At 41.2% G+C, this 12,378-nt stretch overlaps 1 protein-coding gene across 5 annotated transcripts in view; it reads right to left on the bottom strand.

The window, feature by feature from the left end:
* Msh3 (mutS homolog 3) overlaps positions 1–12,378 on the bottom strand; it is a 148,770-nt gene that overhangs the window by 89,929 nt on the left and 46,463 nt on the right. For all 5 annotated transcript variants that reach the window (XM_060377772.1, XM_060377771.1, XM_060377775.1 and 2 more), the window contains 3 exons: positions 10,582–10,694; positions 7,679–7,793; positions 806–890 (listed from right to left, as the gene is read on the bottom strand). In XM_060377772.1, the coding sequence (XP_060233755.1) occupies positions 806–890; positions 7,679–7,793; positions 10,582–10,694 (313 nt within the window). The remainder of the gene's footprint in view (positions 1–805; positions 891–7,678; positions 7,794–10,581; positions 10,695–12,378) is intronic.

Raw genomic sequence — 12,378 nt, forward strand, 5'->3', positions numbered from 1 at the left:
AAGATAAAACTCAGATTTAAGAATTGAGGAAATAAACCAGGATTTGCAGGGACACACGGATGAGTATTCTGAAGAGCTTGAAAACACTTCACATAGAAGATTCTCCACTATTCCACCAAATAATTTAGAACTGGTGTTTTTTTTTTAATTTAAAGAAATTACATTTATTGCTTTATTATTTTGTTAGAACACTAGTTTATATTCTAGTTTTCCTAATAATAATTTGAAAATGAAAGCAATACTCTGAATGTTTCCATTATGGTCTTATTTTATTGATAAAGGGGAAATACATAATGATGAGAGCCTGTGAGAAGAGATACCATTTATCTTACAGTCAAACTGTTTCATATGCAAGTAATGAAATAAGTGCAGACATTAAGAAGTTAAATATGTGGTAGAAAAATACTTATCAGCCAGACAATCATTTCATACTAAGTTTCAAAGCTAACACCCGTTCTAAGAAATATTTGATGTAAAAATAGTAAGATGCTATGTCCTTAAGTTATAATAATAGCTGCTGGGTGGTGGTGGTGCACAAGTTTAATCCTAGGAATCCAGAGGCAGAGGCAGGTGGACCTCAGGGAGTTTGATGCCAGACTGGTCTACAGAGTGAGTTCCACAACAGCCAGGGCTACACTGAGAAAATCTGTCTTGAAAAACCAAAATTAACCAACCAAACAAAAAAGACCCAATAGCCTGCCACTCCAAAGGGCACTATCCCTTATACCTGCTCTCTCACTCCAATCTTTACTTTTTACTTACTTACTGCAAATCATGGATCAACCAGCCTTTGTGTCAGCCTGACCTGATTCTGTAGGAGTTCCAGATTCCTTAACGTTGTTCCATTAATTCTCATAAATTCCATTCTACTTGAGAGTTGTTTAAAATTCCTGAAAAAGATAAATTTAATAAACCCACGGGTGAGCACTTATATTTTAAAAAATTAGGGAATAGAAACAAACTAATAATACCATGATAAAAATTAGCATTTTGATAGGAAATCAGCCAAAAAGGAACAAGAAAAAAAGCAACAGGATATGGTCCTTCTCTGATGCCATGGCTGTGACACCAAGGGCAAGAACACAGACGGGAAAGGAAAGGGGACAATGTTCCGCATGTGTCCACATCTCCAATGACAAAACTCTGCAGACTTTTATTCCTGGAGGACATGGTGGTGTCTTCAAGCAAAGCTAGCAATGAGCTACAGAAATCTGTCAACAGACTGAGGACTCCCATATCTCCAGCATGAGATCATCGTGGTAAACACTTTGGTCTTGTTGCAGAATATCTGATCATGCTGTTGAACCCCTAGATTCATCGTTTACATGTTTCTAGTTGTGCTCTGGCTCAACCCTAACACACACCTTTAATCCAAGAGCTTTCTGTAAAAAGGATTAAATAAAGTCAACCATAGGTCAAGAGGCAGAGGAAGCAACCAGTTGACAGGGAGTGAACATAGGAAAAAAACATATAGAGTGAGAAGGCATCTGTAGGACGAATAGAGGGACACACAGGAAGAAAAAAGGCATTCAGTTTGAAGAGTTTTTTAAGACAGCGTGGAGAAGGGGCTTTTTCCTTCTGGGCTGAGTTAGAAAGATCAATTGGGTGCTTTCTCTGCTGCTCTGAGCTAATAGGCTTTCATCCAGCATTTGGCTCCTGAATCTTCATAAAATCAAACGTTTGGTATTTTGTTTAAAAATGACATTGTCTACCAGCTATCCTGACATTAACAGTGAAATGCCGCTCCTACTATCTGACATAAAAGAGAACCACATAAGTAAAGTCTTGACAGAAAATAAAAAAATTAAAAAAGTAAAGAACTGGAAACTCTGAGTGCCTATCTGCCAAGAAGTGTCTATGGATGTGGCAGAATTTGGTCTGGACCAAAACGCTACCTTGAACAAGGGATCAGGAAGAAGATCAAGAGGCTTTCAATACCAATGATATGAAAAAAGAAACCAGTAGGCGACCACCAAATTGCCTGTGCTAGTTCACAAGCCCAGACCTTCATGGAAAAAAGGCTTGGGCTCCTTCACCAAGCTCTTTGACCTGCTAAGTAAAAATGCAATTTTGGTTGGCTGGTTTGTCACTTTTTCTTTATATCCTAACTGAACAAGAAATCTATATTTGAAAATAGATGTAATAAAGAGCTGTTTCTTTAAGCTGACATCTCTATTAACTTAAATCAGATATTTACTTTTAAATAATAAAGCCAGTGGGTAACCCTCGACTAGACTAACCGTAAAGGGCGTCATTCAACTGCACTGCATTCTGCAGTTCCCGAATTTGGGGCGGTAAGAGCGCTGGAGCAAGGCTGGGACTCTTCCTTCCAAGTACAAAGGAAATCTCCTTCTTGCCACTGCCTGTTTCCATGAGGAATTCCACACTTTGAATTGAAGATTCTCTCTGCTAGCACCCTCAGGTATTCAACAGTATAGAGTATATGATTACTGGTCTAAAATATTCAAGCAATTCTGAATTATTTATACTCATGGAAGATGCCAAAGTTGGTGTACTTTGATATGAACCTCATAAGCAATGCCTGGCCAGAGCTCATGCTGTATGAATTTGAACAGAAATCCTATGGGAAAAGACTTCATTAATATTTCAGCAACAAAAATACACAGGGTGTTCAAGTGTTATGAAGGGGAAATAACCCTGACAAAACTTGCCAAGGAAACGTGAGGGGCTTCACTACTCCTACTCTACTTTCTGGATAAAACAAAAAACAAAACGACAACAAAAGAGAAGCCAATCTTTCTGAAGAGTAGTAAAAACACAGACCCTACCTGAACCATCACCCGAATACAGTGAGCCTACTCAAATACTCCTTAAACATGGAAATGAAAATTAAAGCACTCTATCATGTCACATGTGAAAGAACTGACCATCCCTGTGGTTTCATGTAAATCAACTCGTCCTATATCTGCTTTTGAAAGTTAATAATTTATGAATTTTAAGTTGCATGGTAGAATAAAATCTCAGTTTATTGTACCTTTACTCCTACTTGATTCAGAAGTAAGCAAACAACTAACTCTAACATTCTCGTGATACCAATAAACCTCTTAAAGAGTAAAATACAGGCATACACCCAACTCCAGAGACCCCAACCAGTTTCACTGAAGAAACTTGCAGAGTAGGAGAAAACCATTGCCAGCTATATATCACATACAGGATTACCAACCAGAATGTACCAAGAACTCAAAAGCAAAGTATCAAGAAAACAAAAAACCCAATCAAAAAGGGGTAGGGGCTGGATGTAAACAGAGTTCTCAAAAGAAAAAGAAAAAAAAGGAAGGGCTAAGAAACACCTGTGAGCCCCACGGTGGTGGCTCATGCCCTTTGTCCCAGTGCTTGCAAGGGAGAGCAGGTAGATCTCTGTGAGTTTGAGGCCAGCCTGGTCTACAGAGGGAATCCAGGATTGCCACGGCTACACAGGGAAACCCTGGAGAGAGAGAGAGAGAGAGAGAGAGAGAGAGAGAGAGAGAGAGAGAGAAGGAACAAGAGAAAGGAAGGAGGGAAGGAGAGAAGGAGGGAAGGAGGGAAGGAGGGAAGGAAGGAGGGAAGGAGGGAAGGAGGGAAGGAGGGAAGGAGGGAAGGAGGGAAGGAAGGAGGGAGGGAGGGAGGGAGGGAGGGAGGGAAGGAGGGAAGGAAGGAAGGAAGGAAGGAAGGAAGGAAGGAAGGAAGGAAGGAAGGAAGGAAGGAAACCTTTTAAAAATACCTTTTAAAGTGTTGAACATGCTTAACTCTCCGGGCAACGGAAACGAAAACTACTTTGAGATCTCACTGCACCGTAGTCAGAACCGCTGAGATTAAGAGAACAAATGACAACACATGGTGGCGAAGATGTAGAAGAAACCCTTCTCCACTACTTGCGGGAGTACAAACTGCTACAGCCACTATGGAAATAGGTGTGGAGAGCCCTCAAAAAGCATGGACCTTGACCCAACGTCGGTGAGTTTATAGGTCCCGGGAGAGCTGGTCTCAATGGTACTGTCTTCCAGTCCAGGAACCTGGGGTGGTTCCACCTACGTTCATAAACAATGGCTGTTACAATGTGTTTTCTTTAACCACCTAACACTGTTGTGAAGGCCCAATGGCCCATCAGTACATGCAGATCAAAGTCTCGCTGATGCACACAGCAGTGTCTGTGAGAGCCTTTGTTAAACAATGCCAACTGCAATTTAATTTTTCCCTGATAGCACAGCACTTGGACAAAATGTTCACAAGCAATGTGAGGTTGTAAAGTGACACAACTGAATTTTACAGAGTAAAAAGCAGAGTATCTGTTCTTCCTTAGGTGACTTTCTTTTCCAGAGCTGTAGAATCCACTTTCAGAATAACCTTCAAAGGGAAGTGACATGTCACCTATGGAATGCATCACTTGCATTTCATATTTAAGCAAAACAGTACAGTATATCTTTATATATTAATCTTGATTTCCAATAGCATTTCAGCAATTTTGAGTCAAGTCTACCTTGAGATAAGTAATGTCTTCCCTTTCTCATTACTTTCATCTTTACTGTTTGCCTACAGTATGCTGTTGGGGATGTGGTGGCCTGTTACTCTGTAGCTCTTTATAGCATTTTTGCCTTTGGCTCTAGGAGTCATGGAAAAGGCAAACAATTGGATGTACACTAAGTCACTACCAGATCTAGCTCCCGGATCATTTCCCAAAGGCACCTCCACGTGCATACAGAGAAAATGTCACACAACCACCACAAATATGCAAAGGAAAATTCAGCTTTACTCAATTTAATCAAAAGATTCATTCTCCTCTCACATAATTCAAAATGAAGCTTTTCAAAAGTTTCAACGTTTTCAAAGTTTAGTACACAAAGAAAGTTCATGTTTTATTACTTAGAGCTATTCTTCATTCCAACTAGATGAGAGGGCATAACGTTTAATCTACCCTAACCACACCAGAGCCAGCTTTACATTTGTCTACCTAATTCACAGGTTCCCTGCTGTGTAAAAGTCGGCCCTTGGGTGCCTGTCACCTATTCTCAAACAGCCCAAAAGCTCAGTCACACAAATGAATAAATCAATCTCTTCCTTTTTCTTTCTTTCCTTCTGTCTTTCTTCCCTCCCCCCCCCCCCCTTTCTTTTTTTCTTTTTCGAGACAAGATTTCTCTGCTCAGGTCTAGCTGTCCTGGAACTCAGAGACCCTCTGCCTCTGCCTCTGCCTCCGAAATACTGTGATTGAAGGACTGTACCATCCCCCACAGCTATGGATTTCCTTTAATAAGACTGTAGAGCTTAGATTAGAATACACTGAGATGTAATCCAGGTTTCAGACCTTTCTAACAAGAAAACCTTTCAGCCACACTACAACACGCAACAGTTAATCTTAACTGTCAGCCTGACTTAGACTGAGAACCACTGAGGATGCGTAAAAGCAGCTGTTGTGGGTATTTGCAATGCTACTTGCGAAGGCTAGACCAGCCAAGCTCTGGCCAGTGAGCAGATACACCCCTGATGTGCTCACAGGAGGAAGGTGGACTGCTGAAGGCTTACATCAATCATCCAGGCTCCTTCCACATTCCCTCCTGTGCCTCCCAGTTCCATGACAGGAACTGCTCCAGACTGAGAACCAAAGTACTATTTCTCGCTCAGTGTGGTGGTGCGTGGCTTTAATCCCAGCACTCAAGGTGGATCTCTGTGAGTATGAGGTCAGCTTAGTCTATAAAGAGAGTGCAGGACAGCCAAGGGTACACAGAAAACCCTGTCTTAAAAAACAAAAAAACAAAAAGAGTAATTTTTCTTCCTGTAAGTTGTTGTTTTAGGTATGTTAGACAGAACAATGAAGTCATTACTGTACATGAATGGAATAATGTAATACGCAGATTAAAAATTACATCAAATACAACCCCACTACACTACTTCCTCTGCCGTGCCCTTTATTCCTTCCTATTCCTTCCTTGTCCATAGAAGTAAAAAAACAAAAAAAATCACTGTTCTGAAATTGTTTGTCATTCCCATGCATTTCTCACTATTTTCCCTAAATATGTTCTGTTCTAGAAGTTTCCAAATTCATATATAAAATGTGCAGTTCCTTTCAGCAGCCTGCTCTCTGGCTTGATACACTGCTAATGAAGATTGTAATGCTGACCATGCAGGTCATTTTCAAGGTTGTACAGTACCATGGATGTGATACAATGAGTCTACTTTCCTGTTGATGGCTTGACTAAGACAAAAATGTTTCCAGAGAAATGACTATCTATTTTAGTAAAACACACCAAAACACTACAAGATTCCCAAGGAACCTGCTGTTCATCCACTCTCGCCATTAACCCTGAATACCACAAACTTCCGAGAACACCATTCTACTGAGCTAGCTCCTTCCTGCTCATCGCCTCTGCAGAATGGGAGAGAGTGTGCTCTTGCAAGATCTCTGTAACAGGATGCTTTGTGTCTGAGCCACCAACAAACTGGTGAAGGTGCGATAGATAAAGATAGGAGAATTGGGGGGGGGAAGATAGGAGAATTACCCACAACCTTCTTCTACACCACTGGTTATTAAGATGGTGTTTTCCTATAATGTCAATTATCAGGTCTGAAATTTCTAAAATCTACAAATTTTAATCACTTTTATAAAAAACTCTCTACAGTAATAGCTGGCCACTTTATCTCCAACTTTGTGGTCTATAAAATAATTGAAAACAAGATTAAGAAAATTTGGAGCTTTTTACTTTTGTCTCTTATCATGTATCAACCTCCTTATCATGTACATGCATGTGTGTAACATGTTTCCGTGTGTGAGCCCATGTGTGTGCAGTTGAGTGTGCACATGAGTGCAGACCCAAGGCAGATGTCGGGAATCTTCTCAGATCCCTTTTCCAACAAATTCTTTGAGACCGAGTCTCTTGGTAAAACCCACAGCTCTCTGACATAGCTAGTCTCACTTCCGGCAGGAGGGCCAATATGGCGACCTGGCATTCTCATCGGTTCTGAGAACTGAACTCCTGGCCCAATTATCTGAGTGTCAAGTGCTTGAAGTCTAAGATATGTGCCTATCCTCCAAAAAAAAAATGTAAAAATTGTGCATCCTTTGTAATATTAGTTCCTAATCTGGTTAGAAGTACAGTTTTACAGTGAGAATAATGTATCATAGATCTACAAGAAACACAGTATGTGGCAGTTTAATTCATAGTTATTTTTATTCCAGCAACAATACCCTGCAGTTCATCCTTGTACCCTAGAGATAAGCTGCTGAGTGTAATCCCTCCTGTGGTAGATTGAATGAAATGGCCCCATACTCTCATATACTTGAATACTTAGTCACCAGGGATTAGAACTGTTTGAGGATGAGACAGTTAAGAGGGGTGGCCTTGTTGATGGAAGTGTGTCACTGGGGATGGGTTTTGAGGTTTCAAAAGCCCCCCCCCAGAACCCCAGCATCTATCTCTGCTTGCTGCCTGTGGGTCAAGCTGTAAAGCTGTCAGCACCATGCCTGCCTGTGTACTGCCATGGTCCTGCCATAATGATACTGGACTAATCCTATTAAACTGTATAAAAGCCCCCAATTAAATGTTTTCTTTTATAAGAGCTGCCTTGGTCATGGTGTCTTTTCACAGCAATAGAACAGCAACCAAGGCACCCACCAAATGTCCTATAAAATATTTTGACTGTAATTCTCCTTTTTTATTTTTTTTTAATTTTTTGAGACATTACTTACTCTGGTTTAGATAGTATCTTTTCCAGGTTAAATTCCTTGAGGTACCTTATTATGGCGGCCAAAGAGCAGATCACAGGCTTCTCCAAGTTAATGACACCAGAGAAACTCTGAGAGCCTAAAAACAGAACATTTATCCTCAACATTATTATTAATAAAAATACATTTAAGTAAAATTCATCTATAAAAACAATAATTTATATCATTTATAACAAGGTTGCATTTGGAAACCAAACTGTGACTACAAAAAACTTATGGCATAGGGGGGAAAAAAAGACATTTCTCGACAGACTGAATCATTTTTGAAAAATAATATATTTTTCAAATCAGAAAAATGTTAACTACTTTCTATAAATACTCTAAACTATATGTCAAGAATTGTATGCAAGAAGGTAGATTGACAAATATTTATAATAGCAAAAAAAAATTACAATCAACCCAAATAAAGATCCATAGAGCAATGATTAAATGAATATTGGCAAATCCAAATTATGATACGCCTACTTTGAAAGAATGACTGACAGCTGTCTCAGCGAACACGAATGCTGTCCACAGCACACTGCTACAGGCCTGGGCAGAGGGTGTCAAGTCACCCTCGTCCCTCCCATGAAAACACTACAACAGCTTTCCATCCAGGCACCCGCTCCATCCTGCACCTACCGGGTGTTCTTAATGCAACCAAAGAATTCTTTCTAACGTGGATGTGTGATCATTAGACACCTTCACTCAAAACCGTCCACCAACCCCAAGGAGCTATCCTCCTCTCTTCTGCTCAGAAGTTCGTTTCTCCTCTCCCCTCAGTTACCCTGTCTAATGTGTGGATCCTGCTATCCCTTCCCAACCCAGTATCGTGCCCTCTAAGCTTTGTACTCCTGGTTGTTTCTGTGGGAGATACTATTGCCTGTGTGTCGGGATGGTTTCCCTCCCAACTCCGTCTTCTCTGTCCACACCTCAGCTACGTGCCATCTTGCCATCTTCTCAGCAAGGTTTTCTTTGACTAGCCCAACAAAAGTTCAACCCTCTTCTCTACTTACTTTCTGCTTAGTGTTTGTCACCACCTAAACATACTACACATGTTACCCAGACACAGGTAGGCAGGTTCACTCAGAAGACAATCCTAAGGATGACAGCCAACTGTCAGTGATCGTCCATTGACAGACACGGGATAAGGGCAGAAACTTCATTTTCTTTATATACAACTATGTGGTTTGATTTTTTTAACAGAAACTAAAAAATATTACAAAATGCCCTTTGTGCTTCAGTAATGTAATGCTTCATTTAACTAAAGCTGTTCACAAGCCTAGGGCAGCAGTTCTCAACCTGTGGGTCATGACCTCTCTGGAGGTTAAAAACCCTTTTACATGGTCACCTAAGAGCATCAGAAAATACAGATATTTACATTATGAGTCATAACAGCAGAAAAATTACAGTTATGAAGTAGCAAAAAAAAATAATTTTATGGCTGGAGTCACCACAACATGAGGAACTAAACGGTCACAGCATTAGGAAGGTAAAAACTGAAAAACAGCCCTTCTCCTCCACTGAGAACTCACTTTAACCTTCTAGTTCTGTTTCCCTGGAAACTGTAAAAGCAGAGTGTTAGGAGACAGTGTTATCCCCAGTCAGAATCCCTTCAAGTCAATGAGTTACATCTGGCTTGCACACATACTCAAACCCAGAGAGCTGACCATCCCTGAGTGTGCTGACCCTTACAATCTGCCATCTTCCTTCAGGCCCACGGAGAGATTCCTGCAGGGCACTGAACTTCTAAACCAGGGCACCTCATACCCACAGATGAGCCTCCGCCCTTTCCATAAGCTGTCACCTGGGGACAGAAAACTTACGCCACACTAAAGGCTGCTGTGAGCACGGCTCACACCAAGAGGACACGTGCCTGGCAGGCAGGCTGCTTTCCATCCCACAACCTTTCAGTTAATTGCAGGCCCAGAAAGAACTGTGGTGTCTTGTGATGTGTTTAACTGAACTGGAGATGAGCCCTGGATGCTAGTCCAGGCTGCTCTCAGAAGTGGTACACGGTCTCAGACATTCATTAAATTTGATTTAAAGGCATATGAAACCAGACTTCAGTGCTGAGGTGACGGGGAAATGTCGAGACAGAAAGGCTTAAGCAGGCGCTGGAGAAAGGGCTAAATGCAAGTGCTTTACAGTGTGTGGCATGAGATTTCCTCCTTACAGGGGAAGATCAGGTGTACAGAGGGGAAAAATTTGTCCTGAGAGAACAGGAAGTAAGTTTTCATCTTGTCAACCCTGTAACTGATGCTAACAAACCTAGACTGATAGGAGCAAACGTGTATACACAATCATGTCCTACTCTGTGAAAGCAAATGTGAATCAAACATGCAATGTTTACCACACATACTGAGTCTGCTCACTAATGTGCTGGCACAGTAATTCTGGTAACCAACGCTCTAAAATGATAGACTTATCAGAACAGTTATCAAACATTCTATTAAGCAATGATGCGAGCCATCTCTAAAGGTGAAGAAGGGGTGGTCAAATACACCTTCCTAAAGAGCATTAGACTACACCAGCAGATGGCGGACAGTCTAGAAGACAAGAGAGGCACCGCAGCGGTGACCTCGCGCTATCGGGTCGTCTATGTGTCGTGGTTGTTTTGTCTTGTTCTTTTCTACTGAAATAGGTTTTGCCCACTAAACCAGATTAGGCTAACCCTAAAAACTGTCCTGCCTCAGGCTTCTCAGTGCTGGCTGAATAGGCTCGAGCCCAACAGGCCAGCTGCAACAGTGTTCTCCACTACTTCGGGGCTCCCATGTGTCTCCTCTTGCTTCCTGCTTGTCACTGAGCTGAAAGCCACACTCACGCCTTTACCCACAGCTGCTATCAGTGCAGTTAAGACACGTGGCTAACAAGAGCGAAATACTTACCCTGCCAGTCAACTGCCTTTCTGGCATAAAACTCGGTAACTGTCTGGAAAGCAGAGCTGTATTCAAAGTAAGTGTTACTCATCCTTTCTACTCGAATTCTGTCATCCCGCACACTGGAAAGAAAAAAAATTGAAATTTCAAAAGATTACCCATTATCTTAAATTACCTATACTAAGGCATCAGTCTCCAACAACAACAGGCACACACCTTCCTTATTGCCCTCAGGGCACAGTGAGAAGAGGGAGGAGGAGCTCTGGCCTCCTCAGAAAGAGCTTCTTATTTTATAAGGTATCTCAGCTGTTACTTGTATCTTCTGCATTTTACAGCATCTAGCACACTTCTTACTGATCATCAAAGAGAACTCATTGAAATTAGAAGCATAAATATTAGAACTATAAATATTAACAGAGAAATGTTTAAAGCATTTTAACTTGACCACATAAATTGTTTAGAAATTATAGCAAAGAAAACATTAAGTAGTTCATTCTTTTCTAGGGGTGGGGGGCATCTCTGCCTGGCTGACTTTTTACCAAGTCCGGTTTCATCCCAGCCACTAGTCAACTATACAGGCAATTTCCCTCAGGTCATTTCTTGCTCTTACATAGAGTAGCTATGTGATCTCTTAAAATATGAATAAAAGTTTTTATAAACAAGCTGGACATGGTAGTGTATGCGTTTAATACTAGCACTCAGGAGGCAGAGGCGGGTGGATATCTGTGAGTTCATGGCCAGCCTAGTCTACAAAGTGAGTTTCAGGACAGCCTGCTTCAGGGGAGGGGGAGTGTTCATAAATACACAAAATCCCATCATCTACGCTAGATGGTACAATCCCTGCTGCTTATTCCTTCTTTCTCCCATCACTGGATGGCTGCTCTCACCCTCGCAGCCCAGACAGACCCCGCCACGGTCTTTCCTGTTTATCTGATCAGACAAAAACAGACCACAGGTTTACATAATCTGTTCTTCGCTGTATTTTAAGCAGATGACTCTATACCCCATCTTGTTTTCCTACATAGTATCTCTTTAAAATCTTTCCATATATAATGACTTGTGTCTAACTCATTCTCTTGAATAGTGGAAAAATATATCGTAGAATGTTAAGTGCTGAGATTTAGTCAAACTTTTCTTCATTGCTTAATACTCGCTCGATACTAACAGTTCATTAGATATTACGTTCAAACACTCTGATTTCAAAATAATAAAATATCAGATGCAGCTGTAACCTCAATCACAGTCTTCTAATCACACTTATCTAGCAGCTTAAGACACAAACACCACTGTGAATTTAGTGCAGTCTTGTGTTCTGCAGAGTGTTGTACTGGTGCATGCTTCTAACTTCCTGAGTGCTGCCTCACTAAATATGCACAATTTGCTTTGGGACACAATGCTATACTTCTAAGAGTGACAAAGGCAAATTTTATTTGCCTGAAAATGCTTCTAGGTAGTCCATTAATTCCTGTATTTTCCTGTTTTTCAAATATAATTTACTTGAATTTATATTTGTGGATCACATGAGGTTAAAAACACAGTCTGACTCTCCATACAATTATTAAGCATCAGGTAAACTTTTAGAGCATTCCCTCTTTTCCTATCAATTTATGACACTCCCTCCACTACCTATTTCACATCCCTCTCCGTATGACCCTGCTTCAGTGCGCTCCACTGAAGGCCTGTTCTTCTCTGAGGTGAAGTGAACCGTGGTGGGGTGGATCCAGGGAGAGAGGACGGGAGAGAGGCTGGAGGCAGGGGAGGAAGGGTAAGCTGCAGTCCATTCGCAATGTATGAGGGAAGAAGAAA

This window comes from Meriones unguiculatus, chromosome 2, assembly GCF_030254825.1.
Source record: "Meriones unguiculatus strain TT.TT164.6M chromosome 2, Bangor_MerUng_6.1, whole genome shotgun sequence".
In the NCBI taxonomy this organism is placed as follows: Eukaryota; Metazoa; Chordata; class Mammalia; order Rodentia; family Muridae; genus Meriones; species Meriones unguiculatus.